General features: G+C 35.3%; 1 protein-coding gene across 3 annotated transcripts in view; it reads right to left on the bottom strand.

Annotated features, from left to right (window-relative positions):
• Positions 1–23977, bottom strand: part of DCC (DCC netrin 1 receptor) — a 1135716-nt gene that overhangs the window by 195835 nt on the left and 915904 nt on the right. For all 3 annotated transcript variants that reach the window (XM_082699428.1, XM_082699427.1, XM_082699426.1), the window contains exon 13: positions 4339–4480. In XM_082699428.1, the coding sequence (XP_082555554.1) occupies positions 4339–4480 (142 nt within the window). The remainder of the gene's footprint in view (positions 1–4338; positions 4481–23977) is intronic.

Genomic DNA, 23977 nt, shown 5'->3' on the forward strand with positions numbered 1-23977 from the left:
GAGTTCAGATTCATACAAATATATACAGATGGGACTGGGCATTTGTGAGCTATTCCAATAGCAAGCTAATTAATCCATCCTATTTCTTTGCTTTTGACCAGAATGGTATTAAACCAGATGGGTAATGGGTTATATTTCATGCTAATTAAAAACTCTAATTGTCCCATATATTTTAGAAGAATAAAATACAGGACTGGATTATTTATTTTTGAATAAACTTTATTAGAGAATATAATTGTCCTCAAGAATTGTCCTCAAGGGGCACCTGGGTGGCTCAGTGGTTTGGGCTGCTGCCTTCGGCTCGGGTCATGATCTCAGGGTCCTGGGATCGAGCTCCGCATCGGGCTCCCTGCTCCACAGGAAGCCTGCTTCCCTCTCTCTCTCTCTCTCTCTGCCTGCCTCTCTGCCTACTTGTGATCTCTGTCTGTCACATGAATAAATTAAAAAAATCTTAAAAAAAAAAAAAAAGAATTGTCCTCAAGATTGTCCTCAAGAAGAAAAATAAAAGGAGTCTGTAGTGAGTTGAGGAGTATTCACTTCAAAACTCATGTATACTTGGAACTTCAGAATGTGAACTTACTTGGAAATAGGATCTTTATAAATAAAATTAGTCAAGGATCTTGAGAAGAAACCATCCTGGATTTATAGTGGGGTCTATCCAATGACTGGTGTTCTTATGCAGAGATAGGAGAGGCATATCTATAAGCCAAAGAATGACAAGAATTGCTAGCAACCAGCAGAGGTGAGGAGAGAAACATGGATGAGTTTTCCTTCAGAAACTTCAGAAGGAACCATCCTTGACGACGCCTTAATTACAAACTTTTTTGCCTTTTTCTTTTTTTAATGATTTCACTTTCTATAGAGTAAAGATCCTAAAAGTTTGTAAATTTAGGGATTCAGAATCTTTGATAATACTGAGTTGAATGGGGATGCCTGGGTGGCTCAGTTAAGCTGCTGCCTTTGGCTCAGGTCATGATCTCGGGGTCCTGGGATCGAGTTCCACATCAGGCTCCTTGTCCAGCCGGGAGCCTGCTTCTCTCTCTGCCTGCCACTCTGTCTGCTTGTGCTCGCTCTATGACAAATAAATAAATAAAATCTCTAAAAAAAATACTGAGTTGAATGTATTAAATTCCTTTTGCCACAAATATCATAATTACTAAACATTTCATACCAGCAGTTTCTCTAGGCTGTGGGGCTACTATTCTTTATTTTCTGGACCACTTGTCATTTAGCTGTTCAGTGGACATGGAATTGGCTTCCGTGGTAGGAATTTTCAATTTTGGTATGATATGACATGACATATGATATGACATAATATGACACTAGAGTCTTGAATTTTTTCATTTTATATATACAATTTTAAAAATACATATTTTATTGTTATGTAAATAACAATCACTATCAATATTTTGGTATATATATTACTCTAAATACTTTTCTACCAATTCATTTTTTATTTATAAATATGGGCTCATACATTAATGTTGATTTAGAGTTTAGTTATTCACATAACAGTATGTTTTAAATATTTAACATGCTATTTAATAGTTTTACATTATATCATTTGCAATAGATCTACAGTATTCCATGATATGATCTTGATGAAATATTTTAGGAAATTGCCTATATTTGGATACTTGAATTCTTTTTTCCTATAATTGGGTATTAAAGTAACATTGCAATGAACTTATTTATAGTGAAAAACTTCACAGAAAATATGGAATAAATTCTTAGTAGAAAACTTAGATCATATATCTATGAAGATCTCTGTCTCTTTCTCTCTCCCATTCTCTCTCTCACACATACATATTTACACCTGTGTATAACACATATCTCCACATTGCTTTCCAGAGAGATTCCAGAATCTTCTGGCCCACAGAAGTATATGAGTATTCATTATTTTTCTCAGATGCTTTCCAGAACAAGGTATCATCATTCATTTATATCTTTATTACTTTAATCAAAGGAAAATGCTAACTCATTTTTGTTTCAGTTTGCATTTCTCTACTAATGAGTTTGAACATTTTATCATGCGTATTGGCTTTTTATAGTTCTATAAATTGAGTACCCAATCTTTAGTTTTTCAATCAGAACATTCATCCTTTATATAATTATTCTATAAAATTTTTAAAAATATTTTTGACCTTTTCCTTTTGAGAAGAAAAATTAAAAAAAAAAAAGCTTCAGGACTTCAAATGTCAATAGCTACTAAAAACTAAGGCATGGTGCTTGCTGCAGTAGCACGTACACTAAAACCGGAGTGATACAGAGGAGATTAGTACAGCTTCTGTACGAGGATGACTTGTAAATTCTGGATGCATTCCACATTTTGTATGATACAGATCAAAATTTTTAGAAAGTAGATCCTAGGAGTCTTCATCACTCGGAAATTTTTTTCTTTTTCTTTTTGTTGTATCTATCTGAGATAATGCTGCTAACTAAACTGACAGTGGCAATCATTTCACAATAAACAAAAGTCAAAGCATTGCATTGTATACCTTAAACTTATACAGAGACGTATGACAATTATACCACAATAAAATTGGGGTGCTTGGATACAATTATCCTTAGAGGCTCTTCTTCTAGTCTAGTATTATATCTTGGGAATTATACTTAAAACTTTCAGCAAGATTTTTTCAATCTTGGTGATTTCTTTCAAAATATCAACTTCGGTTATTGTTACCTTCTTCCTATAATTTCATCAGGAAAAAAGACTTAGGGTCTTGGCTTTTCTTAAGCTTTTTAAATGATGTGGTAGAGTGTCACAACTTCTGCTTAGAGACAATAATACCTGCTTAAGAGATTTTGTACAGATATAAAACAAGTAATGTGATTTTTGACAATCTACCTTGGAAGAATTCTCACCATTATGCTAAAATTTTATAGGCATAAAAGGGAAAAAAAAACTGATGGGAAAAAGCAGGTTTTGATCAAGTCTCAGCTTGTGGGCTGAACAAACAGCTTAAAATGTATGGGGCATATGTGTGTGTGTGTGTGTGTGTGTACACACTATGATTTCAAATGAAAATTTATTGAGTATTTGGAATAGAGAAAGGAGTAAATAAGGGGTTATTTTCACCTCTTCTCACTTGCAATGATAGTTTACTTTATCTATTAGCTGTAAGTTATGAATTCCAATTTGTATATTTTCCTGGACCCAGTTTATGCGCCATTCCAGATCTGCTCAACTTCACCCACCAGTTCCTATCACAAGCCACTGCTATATGCTTTGCTTCCCAAGTCCCCGGCAATAGCTCATGCTCTTCTTAGAGCTATAAGGCCGTGTTGATTACCGTTGCTACCTTAAACCAAGCAACCACCATATAAAGTACTCAATGACAAGGAGAGAACTCCATATTTGCATACTCACCAGGTGCTCTGACTTCTCAGGTGCTGTTTGGAGATACAGAATGGATAATAGCCTATTGGCAAACTTTGACCAATGACAGTCTTCCTATCCAGCCACTGACTGTGATACATAGTGCTTCCTGTGGCCTCTGAGGAGATACCCCGGGAGGCCAAGTGAAGTCTGTTTACTCTAAACTTGTGGCCAGCCCAATGATATGTCATCATCATTGATTCCTCATCTCCCTTTCTCCCTTCCTTTCTTCCCTCACTGGTGTTTTCCTGGGCTTTCACCCCCTGAGAGGCATTATGGTGAAAGCATACCTCAGGCTCTGTTTTCTGGGAACCCGGCCTGACATGAATTAAAGGTTTTAATAGTTAAAATTAAATAAACACATGATTATTAATTTTATAAAATAAAATGCATGTTCTTCAACTATAGCACAGAAACTGGGTCCAGTTTTTATAAAGAAGCTTTATTTACTATGAGTTATACCAATATTGCTACAAAAGTGAATTTACTTTTATGTTTATGTTTATGGAAAGTAGAACAGTCTTTATTTCCCAAACTACACTTCTCCACATTTTCCAACCCCATCCTCACTGCTGGAGATTAGGGGAAGAGAGATCAAAGTAACTTAAACTTGGGACCATTTGATTAGATGGTTTTTTAAGGTTATTAGTTAAAAAGTGAAAAATTATTTGACAAGAGAAGCTGTTATTGAATCAGCAATGCTGAGAAGCTAATGTGGATAAAAAAAAATTGATACATTTATTAAGATCATGATCCAGAGGCAAAATATGTACTGAAAGCATTATAGAGAATATCAAGTTAAGAATATAAAGCTTATTCTTGTTCAGACCCATAAATGTCACCTGTCAGGAAAAACAACAACATCAACAAAGAATGTTGCCTTGAAGTGAGAGTATATTTTATTTCTAAAGCATTTAGTTCATCAAAACCTTGCAACATTACACCATGAGAACACTGACCTGTGAAAAGGTACCAGAGGTTGTTGGGCTCCAATGTTTCCATCTCACCCCTGCGGGTCGTCTTTCTGTGTCGAATTTTATAGCCAGTAATAAATCCATTTTGTGTGCCTGATGGAGGAGGCAGCCAGCTTACTTTGATACTCTGCAAAATAATAGATGCAAATTAAAACATTGGAGAGAGTAAGGACGACAGGATGGGGTCAAAGAAATGACCCAAACCTAAGTGTGAATAAAGTAGAGAGGCAAGAAGTGCTAGGGATTACCCCACAGAACCAAATTAAAGCCATTCTTACTATCTGACAGTATTCCTCTTCGTATGATTTTGACAAAAATATATAATTCGACTGATTACATGCATTATCGCCTCTTCTTTGTAAATGCCACTAAAATGACAGTAAAATATTCTAAAGGGTATAAACCTATAAGGAAATAGAGAATAGGAGTCTAATGGATAAGAGATGTTAACAAATATTTAAGAGGTGCAAACTGAGAGACATGTGGTGGCTGAGTCAAAGGAGAAAGATGAAACCTAAATTACCCCTTAAGAGATATTAATGAAAAATAAGGTGATTTACATGACAAAGTTCAGAGAGGACTAGAAATTGTTGCTTCCTAAAGTACCTTGAAAGACAAGACTGAAGCATGGTGTTGAAATAAAAGATGGATTGAGAATCCTACTCACATTCAGTAAAATCAATCTATTAATTCAGTGATCTGGGAGTAGCTGGCAGTTTTATTCTCTAGGGATATTGAAACAGAATCCACAGATTCAGAGATAGGAGGCAGAGGAGAGTCGAGATGAGGGCGAGGGACTTATTTTTGACTTATTAAGTCAAAGACACCCAAGTCTTCTTTGTTCCTCTGAAGTCAGAGCAGTGAAAAGCAGGTGTATATTTCCCAGGCAGAATATCAGGTAATAACTCTCTATAGAGAATTTTAAGTTAGCTTCTAGAGAAAACAACAGCCAGATTTCTGATTAATCCCCCAATAATGAGGTTCCCACTTAATAACCCAACTCGTGCACTAGAATTTGCATGTTGCAATCAAATTTTTAGTACCTATTTCATTTTAATGTAAACCAAAAATATAAGACTATCAGACATTTAGAAAAAAGCCTTTACTATAAAAGAGGAAAAAATACATAAGAACATAATGGCCCTTGAAGGAAACAGCACTGATGCTTAGAGAAGAGAAAGGATCTAAAAACCTATCATTAATACCCAGATAATCTAAAGGAAGACAGTGCATCTGTGAAAGGAATAAAAATACAGAAAATATAAAAGATTCTCTTAAAATATGATATTTGTAATCTGGTTGCATCAGTTAAATATTCAACAAATAAACTGGAAGATAAATTAAAAGAAATCTCCTAAAATTCAGTGGGTTAAAAAAAAAAAGGTGAACATAGAAATTTAGAGAAAAAAGAAAAAAGAGGTTTAGTCCATAATTTCCAACATCCAACTAATAAGATGAAATAATGAAAAAAAAATAGGAAAAATAGAAAGCAGAAAATTACTGAAGAACAAAAACAAAAACAAGAACTCTCCCCTGAAATAAAAAACTTACAGAACTAGAAAATTTGAGACTTCAGTCTAAAAGGGATTATGGAATGTCTGACATCATGCATGGAAAAAAAAAAAAAAACTACATTAAGGCACATTACTGTGAAACACTACAGCCTCATGGGGAAAGAGGATCCAAAAGTTTCCAGAATGGAGGACAAAAAGCAGGTCCCATATAAAATGATCAGGAGTAAAAATAGTAAGGAGTAGGATTTCTCAACATTTAAAGTTAGAAACAACAGACCAGTACTTACAAAATTCTAATCCTAAAGTATTTTAAACCTGGACTTCCAAGGCTATACAAACAACCAACTGTAAGGAAAATATAACACAAGTATAAGAATATATGCTTATATAAGTACAACTATAGGGAATTTTCAGAAATACAAGGTTTCGACAATATCCATCTCCATTCCCTTTATCAGGAGACTAATGAGGGCGTGCTTTGGGAAAATGAGAGCAAACAGAAAGAAAAAGGTAAGAAATCCAAGAAATGGAGAATCTAAAACAGAAAAATGAAGGAATTCTCAGGAATTCAGTAAAAAAAAATTTAATATAAGATTAGAAATAGTAAGACGTAAGCTCAAAAGAGTACATACTATACAATTTCATTATATAAAGTTCAGAATAGGCAAAACTAATTTATAGTTATACAAAACAGACCAGCAGTTGCTGCTCATGGTAGTTGTACTGGGTGACTGACTGGCTATGGGAAGAAAGAGACTTTTCAGCGTGATGGAAATATTCTGCATCTTTATTTCACGCTTGTTACATGGGTGGATATAATTGTCAAAATATATCATTATGCCGGGAGTGGGGCCCCGGGCTCTCGGCTCCTCCAGCAATGTCCACAATAGCCAAACTATGGAAAGAACCTAGATGTCCATCAACAGATGAATGGATCAAGAAGATGTGGTATATATACACAATGGAATACTATGCAGCCATCAAAAGAAATGAAATCTTGCCATTTGCGACAACATGGATGGAACTAGAGCGTATCATGCTTAGCGAAATAAGTCAAGCAGAGAAAGACAATTATCATATGATCTCCTTGATATGAGGAAGTGGTGATGCAACATGGGGGCTTAACTGGGTAGGAGAAGAATCAATGAAACAAGATGGGATTGGGAGGGAGACAAACCATAAGTGACTCTTAATCTCACAAAACAAACTGAGGGTTGCTGGTGGGAGGGGGGTGGGGTTATGGACATTGGGGAGGGTATGTGCTTTGGTGAGTGCTGTGAAGTGTGTAAACCTGGCGATTCACAGACCTGTACCCCTGGGGATAAAAATACATGTTTATAAAAAAAAAATTAAAAAAAAAAGAAAGAAAAATATATCATTATTGGGTCAATTGTGTCCCTGTTCTAAATTCAAAAGTTTTAATCCCCAATACCTCAGAATTTGAGTGTATTTGGAGGTAGGGACTTTGAAGAAATTACTAAGTTAAATGAGGCCAATTAGCATGAGACCTAATCCAATATGACTAATGTCATTTTAAGAAATGGAGATTAATGGGGCACCTGGGTGGCTCAGTAGGTTAAAGCCTCTGCCTTTGGCTCAGGTCACGATCTCAGGGTCCTGGGCTCGAGCCCCATATCGAGCAGGGAGCCTGCTTCCTTCTCTCTTTGCCTGCTTCTCTGCCTATTTGTGATTTCTCTCACTTTGTGTCAAATAAATAAATAAAATCTTAAGAAAAAAAAAGAATTAGAGATTCAGAGACACACACAAAAGAAGACAATGTAAAGAGTGGAAGAAGAGAGTCATTTGTAAGTCAAGGAGAGAGGGCTCGGGAGAAAAAACTCTCCTGATACCTTGAACTTTGACTCTAAGAAAATGAGTAACTGGGTTTGTTTAGGTTTCCTCATCTGTGGGGTTTGCTATGGAAGTTCCAGTGAAATAACACAATCATAGAAATAAACACTGAAGATTTGTGCACTTCACTTTAATTAATTATGCCTCTGAGCAGAAGAAGGACTAGAATGAAAATGAAGAGGAGGAGAAAGAAGGGAAGATGTTGGGTGAAGGGGAATAGGGATGGACATGTAGAGGAGTGCAAAGTGCTGACATAAAAATAAATCAGCAGGTGAGGTCTAAAAGTGGTGAATTAAAGCAAAGAAATTGAGGAACAGCTACCTGAGGACATTGTTGAAAAACATGAAGGTAAATTCCAGAAAAGAAAGAGTCACACACACACACACACACACACACACACACACACACACACAAATAAGAGTGACGAACATGGGGGTCTGGAGGGAATGGGAGAAGGGTTTGGTAAGGGAAGAGTCTATTAGTTTTAGTTGCAAGCCTGTTTGAAAAAATAATGGGCATGTAACACTTTGATAAACATTTAAATTAATCATTTTTAAAGATTTTATTTATTTACTTATTTATTTGAGAGTTGTGGGGGGCAGAGGAAGAAGGAGAAAGAGAATCTTAAACGGACTCCGTGCTGAGCATGAAGCCTGTCACGGGGCTTGATCTCACAACCCTGAGATCATGACTGAACTGAAATCAAGAGACGGATACTTAACCGACTGAACGAACTATCCAGGCCCCTAGAGAAATTTTTAAAATAAACATTTGTTGTTGTTCTTTTGAGGTGGTAGTAATGAATGACTGTCAGAAGCAGGTCAGACACAACGTCAGAGAATGGATTTCTGAGTCCCTGGCCCACAACGGCTGGAAGACTGATACTGTTTCAATCATGTGGAAGTAGCAGACGTAGGGCACTATTCTCCAGGGGAACTGAAGTCAAAGCCCCTTCTTTTAGATTACTATAAATTAGCTATTGCTCTACAAATGAGTAAGTGCCTTTGTAAAAGGATTTAAAAAATTGTGTAAAGTCAGTTATTGGCTAAGCATTTTTAAAATGTCAATGACATGCCAGTCAATTGTCATGACTTGCAGTAGCCATGTTCTATAACGTTGCCTCAAACACTGAATTTGTAAATATGGTACTACTACTCCTAGGGAAAATACAGATTTAGGTTCTTATGAGCCTCTGTTTACATTTTTGTCAATTCATCAATACATAACCTTGTTTTATGGGTGTTTCTGCTTAAAGACATCTTATCCAATATTGTTGACACATTAACATTGAACTCATGGCCAATAGCACTATAACTCATGCCAGAATAAAGTTTATCTAACACATGGATTTTTCTCCCTAAGGCACATCACAGTCTCTCTCAATAAGTGATTCTAAGTAGCACTTCAGTATTATGCTTGGGGAGAATTTTAAACAGTAAAATCACCAACAGAAAGCAAAAGTAAATGAATAAATGCAAAAGAAGAAAGTGGCATTTATCTGACCACAGGAAGGACACTTGGTTACAATACAAGAAGTTTCTCCTTGTTCAACCTCAACTGGGAATGTGTTCTTCTGGAGATTCCAATTGTTTCATTGTTTCAGTGTGTGCACAAGTCTGCAAATGACTGGAAAAATATTGTGGGTATTGATTTGGGGTTACAAATACATTTTAGCAGGTACGTGAATCTGCAAATTCAGACTTTGAAAATAATAAGGATCAAGTGTAAATATACAACAAATACATTTTAATAATTTTAGGGGAACTTACATGAATAGAATTAATATGATGATTTAAGTTAGAATATATCTGAAGGAGTACGACACTACTAAGGTCATTTATCTCACCCTCTACCCTTTAAATGTGACAAACTAAATGCCACTCTTAAAAATACTTGTTAACAATATTATGATTCCTTACTATAGACCTGGGAATGGTCTAAGAATCCTATATATCCAAGTCAGTTAGGTTTTTTTATCCTCACAATGACCCTGAGTTAAGGTCGGTTGCCACCATTTTTGTACAATCACATAGATTAGGACACGGAGAAGTAACATATATGAACCTATATGACCACCAAGTGATAGAGGCAGGATTTGAACTGAGATTATCTGATTTTGAAATTGGTATTCTTTACTATTTAATATGGCCTACCATGGGAGTTCAAGAGGCTGAGAGTCTAATTCATATAGTTATTATTCATTCAAAATATATTAACTGCATCTTTGCTGTGTAGAAAACACTATCTTGGGACTATAGAAACATCCAGATAAGTCATGGTATATCCATTGTGGATGAGGATATAGACACAAAAGCTCAATGAAAATACAAAGTGTTAAATACTAAAACAGAGAGGTCCAGAAAATACAATGGAAATACAAGAGAAGGAGAAATTAACTGTCTCATGTTGTCAAGAAAGACTTCACATATGAAACAAGAAAGACTTCAAATATGAATGAAACTTTATGGAGGAGATAGAAAAGATACATAAGACAAAGAGGATATTAAGAGGAAGCTCAAGATTTCATGACAATGTACAGCAGCACTTTCAAGTGAAGGTCAAGTAATCTCTTAATGGCTAGAGCCAATGGGACATATAGGACAATGTAATAGAAATGTAGATTGGAAAAAAGTTAAAAGTCTTCTGGAACATGCCAAGCAGACATATGTTTGATGAGTGTGCTCATTCACAGCGTTTGGCTAAAGAGACAAACTAGTGAAAAAATAGTAATATAATGTCTCTGGACCCCAAAGAATATATAGCCTTAAATACATATACACTTACCTATCCCTTTTCTCCACCCCTTCCCCACACATGTAAATGCATATACGTGGATGTGTTGTTCTCAAGTGTTTTAGAAACTAGCAAAGAAACCCAGATTTGATGAAGAATCATACCTTCTATTTACAATCCACTACTTATCTTACTTTTATTTTTCAATGCTTCAAGGTAGCCATGGCAGATATTATTACTATTTTACAATTTTACAAAAAAGGAAATTGAGGCACAGAGTTAAATGATGGACAGAGGTCATCTTGTACTATCACAGAAAGATTATCTAATGTTTGAGCCTAATATTTTTATTATTTTACACTAAAATAATCATAGATCTTCTACTTGGCAATTCTACTCACCCAAATGCCCCTACCTACAAAATATTCCTTTTTTTTTTTAAGATTTTTATTTATTTGTTAGAGAGAGAGAGAGATACAGAGCGCAAGCACAGGCAGACAGAGTGGCAGGCTAGAGGCAGAGGGAGAAGCAGGCTCCCTGCCGAGCAAGGAGCCCCATGTGGGACTCGATCCCAGGACGCTGGGGTCATGACCTGAGCTGAAGGCAGCCGCTTAACCAACTGAGCCACCCAGGCGTCCCCAAAATATTCTTGAAAGAAATAAAATCTGAATTTAAATAGTTTTAATACATCCAATCAGCTTCCCGTAAGTGGCCCTTGGCAAATCAAAAAGGGTTATTTTCTATAGACTACAAGTTTATTTTTTAAAGTCAAAAGTAAATTCAAATAGAAAATATAAATACAAAAGAAGACATTAAACTTTGACCAAGAGGTAGAAGCTTATGATTTCCAGTTATTACTTTGCTGTGTATCTTTGTTGAGTGACCTCTTTTAAGTCTTATAAATGACCCTAATCCCAATGCACATATTGAAACAAGGAGAATGATTGTGCTTTAGTATGTCTACAAATCACTTGCTAAGCCCGGGGAACTTAATTATACTAATGATTACATGAGCAATACTTAGTTTTTGACAGATAATAATTTTTCTTGATCATATTTGAGGATTTTCAGTGATTGTATAAATTATTCCCACATAGCCAATACCTTAATATCGATGTCTAGCAGAAATTAATTAATAGAATCAGTTATACACTCTACATGCCTGGAGACAAAGCCCCTCAATGGTTATCATTCATCTTTGGAAGTAATTTCGTCACTTGTATTCATTCTCATAGATGGGCAGCAGCTAAGTTTATTAACAATTTTTATGCTTTTCATTGGTTTCAAGCAAGAACCAGCAGATGGCAAAGTCTCAAATGATCAAATTCTTTCCTTGCAGGTTCTCCTTCTGCAGATGTGGCTGGATGTCCTAAATTATATTGTTTTAGAACGTTCGTTGAAAGTATTCAGTAAATTTTTCATATTCAATGGCATAACACATCTTATTTTCTGTATAGGATTTGTTGTCAGTGCTTAGTAGGTCAGACTTCATTGCGTGTTCCCCCTAAAGCTGTCACTGTTATGGGAACATTCTTGTACCTAGTCTTCATGGGTAAGCCTGGTAATTATTTTTATTAAAAATACTTAACACATGACCTTTGGCATTTGAAAAATCCATTTTAATAGCTGTGGCTTGACTTTTGGTTCTTTCATTACTTGAGAAGGTGAAATTAATCCTTTTCAATCTGTTGCCAGTGTTCTATCTTGAATCAAGGATTAATTTCACTTTTTTCTCCAGATTTGAAATAAAAGAAGAACTGTAAAATTCAGCTTCCCCAAATCCTTCTATCTCCTTTTTGATTATCATAAAAATGAATTTGTTTCCAAGTTAGCATGATAGGAGCAGTTAGGTTTACTGATTGAAAAGAAAAGATTTCCCTGGCCATTATTTTCTAACTTTTTGAGATAACCCTATTCCATTTGGTGATGTGGTATTATCCTTTTTATGGGCTCCACTAATTCCTTTCTTTACTTTTATTTCACTCTAGCATATGAGTAGTAAGTAACAAAACAGAAAAAAAAAAAAACTGATATGCCTGCCACCCCAAATTTTTCTCTGAAGCCACATTTCATAAGCTCCTATTTTTAATTCCACATATCCCACGGGACACTGACCTTCTGCTTTACTCTCTCTAGAATGTACTGTAGAGGAAGACGGGTCCCATTCCAAACATATTCAGATGTTGTAGGAAAGACTTTTTTTTTTAATGGTTTCATCTGGATAGTATTCCCATAGAAGGGAATTGAAGGGTACCATTTGAAAGAAGGTCCTTCCAGCAAATAAGAATGCCTTGGCCAAAACAGCAGGAATCCAAGGATATTCACACTTAATTGAAAATAGGTTTTGAACTTTGCCCCTTATTTCTGTTCTGTATTTCTGGTGACTTGTTGAATCTCATGTTGCATGAAGAATGAAATATGCTTTCCATACTCATGACATCCTATACTTTTTTTTTTTTTTAAGATTTTATTTATTTATTTGACAGGCAGAGATCACAAGTGGGCAGAGAGGCAGGCAGAGAGAGAGGAGGAAGCAGGCTCCCTGCCAAGCAGAGAGTCCGATGCGGGACTCGATCCCAGGACCCTGGGATCATGACCTGAGCTGAAAGCAGAGGCTTTAACCCACTGAGCCACCCAGGTGCCCCTATACTTTTTTATTAAAGAGTGCCATCAGCACTTTTAAAGAACCTCTTTTTATTGTATCTCTCATCTATCTCCTTAGTTACATTCCCTCTGCCACTGCCCTAACTCAGACCTTAATTATGGCCCAGAATATTGCCACTGCTCACTAATTGATCCCCCTGCTTCCAGGTGTCCCCCTGCTAACACCCCTATGCATTATCTTCCTTATCAGGTGATGGGCTGCTAAAGTTCTCCGAGTCGTTTTTCTCATCTGCAATAAGAAAAACCTACCTTAAAGGGTTGTGGTGTGGATTAAAGCAGATGATGGGAACGTGCTTGGAACTTCAAGGGAGAGAAGGTGTTAAGAGAAAAGGAGTGAGGCAAGACGTTAAGAGTTTAAAAGACAGAGAGGGGGAAAATAAAGGCAGAAGTAGACAAAGGTCCGAAGCAAGACCCTGTCTATCAATAATGCTCCCCGAATGTGGACCTACTCACTTGGACACTGACTCAACAACTTTTCTTCTGCACGTGAACAGCATCGAGAGAAAGAAGTTACCTAACAACACTTCTTAAAATCCTTTTCTTCCATGAATATTTACAGAGCAATTTACTCTGTAGAGTATGATTTACATTTCTTGGGGTAGCCCAAAGAACCTTCTGGCATAGGTGGAAAAGAAGAGATTGTGGAATACAATAGAGAGTAGAGGCATGTGGAAAAGTGAAGAAATGCTGTGTATATTTTTGGAGGTAGACTTGACAGGACACCGCGATTCACTGAATATCAGGTGTGAAGAAGGAAAAATCATTAATATTGACTCAAGTTTCTGGCATAAGCAACTCAGTAGATTATAATGCATTTACTGGGATAAGACTGTCTGAAAAACAATCCACTTTCAGAAAAAAAAGAAGTTTCCTAGACCTTCTCGTAGTATTAATAAATGACACCTCACAGAATGAAGCTACCCATATTAATGATATTCCAGTTAATGCTGAGAAGGGCATGTTCTAATTTTATCACTTAGAATAAATGATATCTTAATAATATCCAAACTATTCAATAACAACATTTAATATTTAACCTTTGATATTTATCTAAATAGCTGGTAAATATTTTATTGGTGCTGAAATAAACTAAATTGAATTTCAAACTGAAATAGAACTTAATTCACTAATTAAAGAGTATTTAAAATTTTTTTAATGTATATAATTGGGTGAGCAATTTCCAAAATGTGTTTTGGCTCTTTATAAACCTATACACTTAAAGGGACTAACCGAGTATGGATTTGATAAAATGTCAATAAAATATTATGAAGGTTTATATATATTTTTCCTGCAGTTATATACTGTTCTTGCAGATTGTTTTTACTTCATTATCATAAATATGCATGTTCACATGTTTTTTACTTCACTATCATAAATGTGCAATCTCTTGTGATAAGTGAAGTTAGAAAACTGGGTAGCATAATAAAATTGGTATTCTTGAGTTCATTTAGGCAACTGTTATCCAAAATGACATAAAGCCATGTTAGCAAGTACTTCGTGTGACACATTTCCAGAGTGAAGTCTGTTAGTCAAGTCTAAGTTAAATATTTGTACAATAATAAAAGTATGTTTATACACAAATTGAAAAATATTCCACTTTAAATAAAATGTTATGTCCTAAATTCAAAGAAACATTGCTTTTATTTAAAAAAATGAGAAAAGCTAGCCTGTTGTGATCTTGTTTGACGGCTTTGAAATGATAAGGACATTTTTCAATAGGTTAGCTTAGTTGTAAAATAGTCTTCCTTTTATCTCTGCCCTGGTGGCCTTTGGCTCCCCATAGAGAGTGCCAACGGGTCTCCTCCCTGAGGATTAAACCCTACTTGACCTACTCTGAAAAATCCTATTCCTGGTTATGTTGTACTAAGCCACAGTGGGATTTTTTTTCCTCAGGCTGCTCAACTTCAAATCATATTGCAAATCCACTTTGAGTTGGGTCTTAGTTTTAGTGATTGGTTTTCTCCGGTCAGGAGGTAAGGATGCCGCATCTTTGTCAGTATTCTCTTACCTTGGTAATCTGTCTGGTTCTTCCAAAACACCCAAGAGTGAGTCCCCCAGCACCTCCTCTTTTGTGCATCTCTGAGGCTGGCCAACTTCCCCGACAATTGTTACTCATCTCTCTGAATCTAGGCACTCCCTGCTTTCATATTCTGAACTGCCCAAACCTCCTGATCTTCTGATTCAGTGCTTGGAAATTCTTGTCAGCCCTTTCTGACTGCACCCACTGGGTACAGCTTTGATTTACTGCTCTATTTTCTGGCTACTGTGACCAGTCTTCCTGAAGGAGCATCCCTAATTACCTTCCTTACTCCTGATTTAGGGGCATAGCCCTCCTGACACTGGATCTGAATTCCACACCCATTCATCCCACAGAACTGTCTTTTTTAGGTGTAGAAAATGCACACATATAAAACTAAAACAAAACAAAACCAAAACCAAAACCAAAACCCAAAAAACCAAAAACCAAAAACTGCACACACTAAGAAATGGCATCTGGAATATGCTCTATTTCTTATGTATTCCATTTTTATATTTCTTAGTTAAAGTAAACTGGGCTAAATTTAATTTGATGCTGGGAAATTGACAAGCCACCACTTTCCCTGCTCCTTTAATCAAATTCTGAGAGCTCAACCTTCACAATTCCAAGGAAAAAGGGGGAAACTAATCACTTATCTAACCTACTTCATTTTAGTAGCATGGGGAATTGAACCAGTAAATTAAGGTCAAATAGGTTTCGAAACCTACACTGTAAGAGCATCTATCCATCACTGTCCATGGAGACAGAGGGCATCCGTGTTATACTGGTAATTTGGCAGTCTGGTAAGTTAGCATTTTGGATACTTTCAGAGCAAAATTAAAAAATAAAATTTTCCTCTGTAATATAAAGATGAGGCACAAAAGTCAATTAGAAGAAAAGGGGACAACAGCCCACTGTGGTCCACAGACTCTTTTCCAGGGTGTCACTAATTCAACTCTGGTCCCAAGTTTGCATACCTATTCTACATATACTAGTCATCTATTTAAGAATTAACTCCAAATGTTAAATAAAGCTTAAATCCTAGGCACGGGTAAATGGAAATATACTTGGGAGTTCCTTAATTCTCACAACTCATGCTTAAAAAAACCTTACTGGATGTTCTGTCTAGTATGCAGCCCTAAACTGCCATTTAGAGAGACAATAATATTTTGTAAATAAAAGATGTTCAATAAGTATAATAAGATGGATGACAGAAAGCATACTGTTCTACTCTCAGCTTTTCATTAATTTGCTAAGTGACATCAGGAATCATTGACCTAACTGCATGGATTGTAGATCACGGACCTCTCTTTCACTCAGCTAATTGTTGAGGGGTAATCAGGGAGGAAGAGTTCAGAAACATAAAAATACTGCAAAATACAAAGTTCTACTCTTGTTTTAATTTTTTTTTTCCTTTTACCATTCTTGAGTTATCAGGTCACTTTGGCTTCATATGATTGTGTGTCGAAGACATAAAAAGACATAAATGAATGAATGATTCTTATAGAGGCAGAATTATCTTCATGAACACTTCAACTGATCACAACAACTAGATTACATTTTCCTGGAAAACAACTTGCTTTGCCTCTCAAAAACCATTCACTGAATGTGTAAAGAGGTAGTTCTGTTATGGTAGATTTTGACATATTTTGAGTGACCCATAGAAACAGTGCTTTTTCCATTGATTACAAAAGCCCTGTTGGAGTTGATTCTCAGGTATGTAACTATGCATGGTCTCTATTACTGGATGAAAAATGAGGAAAAATCAATTATTTTTTCCTGCTAGCCAAGCTCCCTTGGCCAACTAAATAAAATTAACTTTATGTTTCTAAGCCAACCAAGAAAATCACTCCCAAATACACACTATCATCCACACTAAATGGAATAAAAAAAGAAGGGTAGAATTTGTATGTATCTAGCATCTTTTTTTTTTTTTTTTTTGTAATCTCTTGGATTTAAAAGAGCATTTTTTTTTTTTTAACACATGATAATTTGCTATGCATAGTCTAGTAGCCAGGCCTGTTTTATTCTAGGTCCTAGAAACTGGAAATGTAATTTCTAGGAGGTATTCACATTTTGACAAAATTCCATTACGATAAAGCAATTTGGTTGTTCCCTGGAGTTCATGATAAAGCGATCTTACGAGTAATACATTTCAGAATTTGTCAGTATCAATAGACTTTATTCTCCAGTACCCAAGTCTTTCCCTGGAACTAAACTGGATGTTTAGGGAGGCTCATTAACTCTTTCAGATCACTAGGTCCTTTCTCAGACTGTTCATTTCTACTAAATAAAACTACTAAAAACAATGTAATAGCCTTGATGCAGGACCTGGAGTTAGGAAAGCCAGAACACAAATACATCGGCAGAGTTATATATAAAATTATACCCTTCAAAGGCACAAGAAAATAGACCAATATACAATTTAAGTCAGAAAATACAATATCCACTTATTTCTTACTTCTTTTGTTGGTTTGTTTTAGAACATGGAAACCAAGATATCATTCGAGCAGTAAGGTGAATGGCGTAACTTCAGAATAATTAATTTCACCAAATATTTAAGCAACTGAGGCAAGACATAAGAGTTTAAAGACTGATTTATACCAAAGAAAATTTTTTTAATATATGAGTTAAAATGCATTTATCAAGAATAACCAATAGGAACTCAGAGTATTGCAATAATGCACTCATGTTAAAATGGTCACGATATACCAAATGGTCTCTTAAAAAATGAAATATTAGCTTAAAGATTGTACAGTGCTCAGTAAGAGAATAAAAACCAAAGTTTTTATAACACTATATACTAAAAATTGCTTTAGTGAGAAACCAGAGACTTCATCACAAAAATAATTTCTATCTGATGTTTGATAGGATAAATATGATTGCAAATGAGTCTCACCCTATACAGAACAATGCCCTCTATGTTTTAATGTACATTAAAATTTAGGCATGTCCAATATTTAGTGATAAACATATACAGCTGGGTCTATATTGAATAAGGGAAAATGTTACTATAAAATAATTTTCTTTAAAGAAGCAGAAGTGGCTATTTAACAGTGGCATATCTTCAAGTAAACTGTCAAATTAGGCCCTAAGTAATTAATCTCTGAAACCAGCAGGCTTTCAATCTCAGAGCAGCCATCTCAAAGACATGACTTACCATGTAATTACATGGGACATTACAATGTATTTATGAGGTCATTTATTACAATGTACAGTAATTACAGAGTACTTACATAGCTATTTATGTCTCATAAAATGAAGTGAGACTAAATATTTTAATTGTGTTGCAGAAATAAGGGAAAATATTTGAGTTCTAAATGTCAGGTGAGATTACAGGTCAGATTCACATAACTCATATTAACAGCTGGCTGCTTCCAGAGTCACGTGTTTCGTGTTGCTCTCTTATTAGAAATGAAGGTTGGAGAAATATTCCTTCTAAGAATGAGTGAGTGGAACTGTTCTCAATTTCAATGCTCAGGTAAAGCCAGAAGATAAACCAATAATATAATTTATTATTTATACTTACATACAAACCCTGAACGTCCAGGCATCAACAGAGTTGCTGGACTAAAAACAAGGTCATGTATAATGTGTTAACAAATGACACATCACACAATTAGATGGAATAATAAAAGAGCAGTTCTTCTGTTTTCCATTTCTATTATTTTGGATAAAAATGGTATTTATTCAGATTTTCACACCTTCTTAAATATGCAGTAAAATTTCAAAATTGTGTGTTTTTCACGATTCTTCCCTTCATCCCAGATTATACTTGGAAATTCTTATTTTGCCTAACAAGTGAATTATGGCAGCTGAGAGAAGAGGATTCTGTGCTTGTTACACCTGAAACATCATTGATATATGAATAATGGAGAGCTCGGTGCTCTCATTACTACATTGCTGATTTTAAAAATGACAATAAAAACCTTTTTGGATTTATAATTATCTGTTCTCTTTGGATTAACACCCAAAGCAAATTATGTGCATTTCTTTTTTATTGAAATAACACCCTGAATGCCTGCTATGTTCTAGGCATGCTGTTAGAACAGAGTCATATTCACCTAAAACATTTTTCTTAAAAAACACGATCTTTTCAGTGATAGATTCCATGTTCTGTAGGTAGATTGGACTTTCTACGTCTATTAAGCTTAACAAACACACCATACGATGCTCTCCTTTTGGTTAAATAAATTCTGGCTTTACATTCAGAGTTTATGCCTTCCAATTAGATTGGTCATTATTAGATGAATTATGAAATGCAAACAGTATTGCTCAGCCTTTGCTTATTCTTGCTAAGATGCCTCTGTTCATGTGATTCAATGATCAGAAAGTACAAAATAATGTTCAATTATGATGGCATAGACAAAATATTCTTTTCTAAGCTTTAGCCTGTCTTGTGAACTTCAACAATCATTTTTTTCAAAAAGAATAAATGTCAGATCTTTTTTTTTTTGTCATGCAGATATTATAACTACCAAATTGCTATAAATATGTGAGCTAATTAATTCCTGTAAAGACTGATCAGCAGGCTGACAGTGATACCAACTGCAGCCTCCTGGCAAAACAGGGATTCCATCAATGTTTAATGACTGTTAGGTTCCTATATCATTGTCCCCGAATTTGCCAAATCCAGATACTCAGGACCCACAGAACCATCTGCAGAAATGTTGCCTGTTAATATGCTAATAAACCAATTAAGATTCACAGACCTCTTCAACAGGCACTCAGGTCAATTCTGATCAACTGTACCAATTTTATTTATACATGCAGAAAGAATGGGTCCATTTTCTCACTAAAATTCAGAGAAGCTACTCAGAGTAGTTAGGAGCATCATCTCAATAACTCATTCTAATTTAAGAACAGTAAGAGATAGTTTATTTTGGAAAAAAAAATAAAAACCTCTGGGTAACTATCAATACTTCAATCAGTATTTCAATTAGATATGCATTCATTATGTGTCTAATTGATTAACAATTAGCAGCACCTGTAGTTGGCTATAATTTTAATTACTGATTACACTAAGGCTGATTACTTAAAATGATACCTGCATGAACACCACTGGATTATAAAGAAAAGAATAAAACAATTCCAGAATAATTAGTTCTATTAAAAAGGAGATTAAAACCAATTCAATGAAATATTTTTAATATTCTTATTTTAAGCAATGGTAATAGATTTTTCTTAAGTTATACAATATGGAGAGAAGCTAACTAATGGTTTATTTAATGTAACTAATCTGCCATTTTCCTGGATGATGTGGAAGTATTTCAGAATAAGCCATTGTCCATCAGAACAAGCATAAGGAAGAAGATCCTAAGTAACAATAGATAACAATAGAGCCCCATTTCTAATCTGCTTTTTAAATATTCATGTTTTAGAAATGGAAAGGTATGTTGATCCTTCTTCATGAGTAAGACAGACCCATCAACAATCATCCTCAAAAGAAATCTTGGACTGTATTTTTTAGCCACAAAAGGAACACAATTGTTTCAAACACAGTTTTTTAAAAAGAAAAAGTCAATTTTGAACTAAAATATCTTAAAACTAGGTAATAGTTGCAAACATTCTGGTGTGCAAAATACCATGTGTTTTCATTTTACTATTCTAAGAGAGGATTTGTAGCAACACAGAGCCAACAACTGCTCCAAACGTAAAAAAAAATATATACATATTCTCCACAGTTTCATACTATCACATCATATTCTTTTTTGGGATTTAGGACTTCAAAAAATAGGTTGGTGCACAAGTTATGGTAGGTTTTTTACAACCTTTTTTTAGCATAAATGAAATATTTGTGCAAATGACTGTTTTAAACAGAGAGTTTGATATTTATTTCCTTTTTGCAATTCTATTATAAAACGTTCCATGCAAATACAAAATTAGAGTAGTATATCATTACACAATCACCAGGATGGCTATGATAAAAAAAGACAGATAATAACAATATTGGTGAGGATGTGGAGAAATTAGAATCTTCATACATTGCTGGTAGGGATGTAAATTGGTGCAGCTGCTTTGAGAAATAATCTGGCAGTTCCTCAAAAGCTAACTGTAGCATTAACTATGACTCAGCAATTTTTTTTAGGTATTCTCCAGAAAAAGGAAAACATGCATTCGCACAAAAATTTATACACAAATGTTCATAACAGCATTATTCATTATACCAAAAAAAAAGTAGAAGCAATCTAAATGCCCACCATCTTTTGAATAGATAAACAAAATGTAGCATATCCATACAATGTATTATTATTTGACCATATGAAGCAATGAAGTATTGATAGATGCTACAACATGGATGAACCATGAAAACATTATGCTAATCGAAAGAAGCCACTTACAAGGGACCACATGTTGTATTTCATTTACAGGAATGTGCATCTTAGAGACAAAATTAGATTAGAGAATGAACGCCCATGAATGATGGAGGAAGAGGATAGGAGGGAAAAGAGGGGTGACTGCTAAAGGGTAGAGGGCTTTTTTAGGGATGGCCAAATGTCATACAATGAATTGTGGTGAAGCATGCATAACTTAAAACGGGTAAATTCTATGGTATATGGGCTATATCTCAATCAAGATGTTACCAAAACAATTGCATCACAAAAATTAGATTAGCATAATGAACCCCAATATGCCCATCAATTGACTTCAAATTTTCAGTTTATTTCCACTCTTATTATATGTATCTGCTAAGCCGCTGGACTGAGATTGTATTTAAAAGAAATCCTGCAAAGTGGAGAAATGCACCCATGTGTGTGGGCCTCCCCATAAGTGAGAAATACATTCCAGAAGGACCTGAACACAATCTATCTTTAATCCTCATCCCTGATAGGATGCTTTGTATATATGGTACTCACAATATGTTTCCAGATGGCAGCGGTGACAGACTGAACAAGTATGGCCTCCAGAAGGAGGCAGTGTAGAGAGCAGTAGAGTCCTACTCTACTGTTTTTTAGGCATTTCCTTTGAGGACATTTAGGAAGTAAGGTGTGGTGCAAAGAGCTCAACCGGTTAAGAGCTCTAATAAGGCCCATGGGAAGTTTGTGGAGGCTCCAATCCAACTCCTTTGAAAAATGATTCTTGTACAACAAAATTAGATGACAAAACGTGGTTCCAGCCTACGCAGGGTGTTCTTTACTTTCTTTACTTTATCCTTGTTACCAGGATATCCACAGTATTTCCGTTATACTTTAAAGACATTGTGTTGGCCTGATTTGGGCACACAGGTGCAACGAAGGAAGAAATAAAGGAACACCAGATGGAAGGGCTGATAGCTCATGAGGTCCCTGACAAAAGTTCGAAGAAAAAAAAGAAGAGAGTTGAGAAGTGAGAGGACTCTTGTGAGGAAGAGAATGATTACCTAGACTCAATAAAACAAGTTGTCGTAAACAAAGAAACAAAAATTGAATTAGGTTCTTCATAACTTCTACCAGGTGATCTCCTCAGACATCTGGGGAAACGAGAGTATGTTGGGAGAGAGACTGTTGAAAGGGAGATAAAAGAAAGGAGTCCGTAGGACCCAGAAGGAGGGCAGGGCATGATGGGGGTCATGTTGCTATAAAGTTATCAAGATGGGCACTGATGAAGCAGGACGTGCCCATAATTAGCATTAATGAAAAACTAATTTAAGTAAATGCCAAACAAGTAACAATCATGACACATATATAATTTTTATTTAGATTTCATTCTATGATATCTATATCTCTATATCTAACTCTCTATATATCTACATATCTATGAGATATATATATTTTTTTCTAGGATATACATATATCAGACAGAATTTTAATACTGGCCCATGGTTTAATTTTCCAGCTCAATTTCGGTTTTGTGGTATGAAGGAAGAAGTCTAGGAGACCAACAGAAGAAGCATAACTAAAAGGTTACCTTTTGACCTTCTTCCTTTAATTCTTTTTTTTTTTTTTAAGATTTATTTATTTATTTATTTATTTGACAGACAGAGATCACAAGTAGGCAGAGAGGCGGGCAGAGAGAGAAGAAGGGCAGCAGTCTCCCTGCTGAGCAGAGAGCCCGATGAGGGACTCCTTCCTTTAATTTTTTTATCTTCACTTGTTATCTATTGTCTTTGCTTTCAAAATCACATTGAAATATTATGAACCATTATGAAAACACCTTTTTTTTTTTTAAACATCTTTAAAATAATATGGGTCAAATCAGTAATCTCTTCCTAAATCAATGTCTTAGAGGAAGAGGCGGAGTCTGAAATGAAAGGAAGGAAGGAAGGAAGAAGGGAGGGAGGGTGGAAGGCAGAAGGCAGAAAGGAAGGCAGGAAGGAAGAAAGGGCAAGGAAGGGAGGGAGGAAGGAAGGAAAATAAGAAAGTTGTTTTTTCTTCATCAGAATACATTTGTCAGTGACCAAGCAGATGGCAACATCATCTTGTCTGTCCGGGTGTATCATGATACAGCCAATGTACAGATAAACATGTCTACCTTTCAAACTCAAGTTTTACCTTACTCATGAATTCTGGCTGAACTCTCTTCTTTTTGCTCTAAGCTGTATGATTCATATGAAATAATGAAATGCTTAACCAAAAATATTTCCCCACTCCTGAGTTGCCTGCAGGTCAGTTGTAAAGACATTCAATTTCCAATAATTAGGTCAGTGCTGACTTGCTGATTTCTTCTTTTCTGTCTTCTCGTATTCTTTTGTTCATTAGCAAGTAACGTAAAGATCATAGGAGATAGCTACTGAATATTCTGGGAAAGGTAAATGACCAGAAGTCACCAGACAACATTCTTTGCACATTGATTATCTTTTTTTAGGATTAATGACTAGGGTTATTCTGTGAAGGTCTTTCAGTTTTGTACTCAGTAGCATATGTTT

The sequence above is a fragment of the Mustela nivalis genome, assembly GCF_964662115.1.
Source record: "Mustela nivalis genome assembly, chromosome: 14".
In the NCBI taxonomy this organism is placed as follows: domain Eukaryota; kingdom Metazoa; phylum Chordata; class Mammalia; order Carnivora; family Mustelidae; genus Mustela; species Mustela nivalis.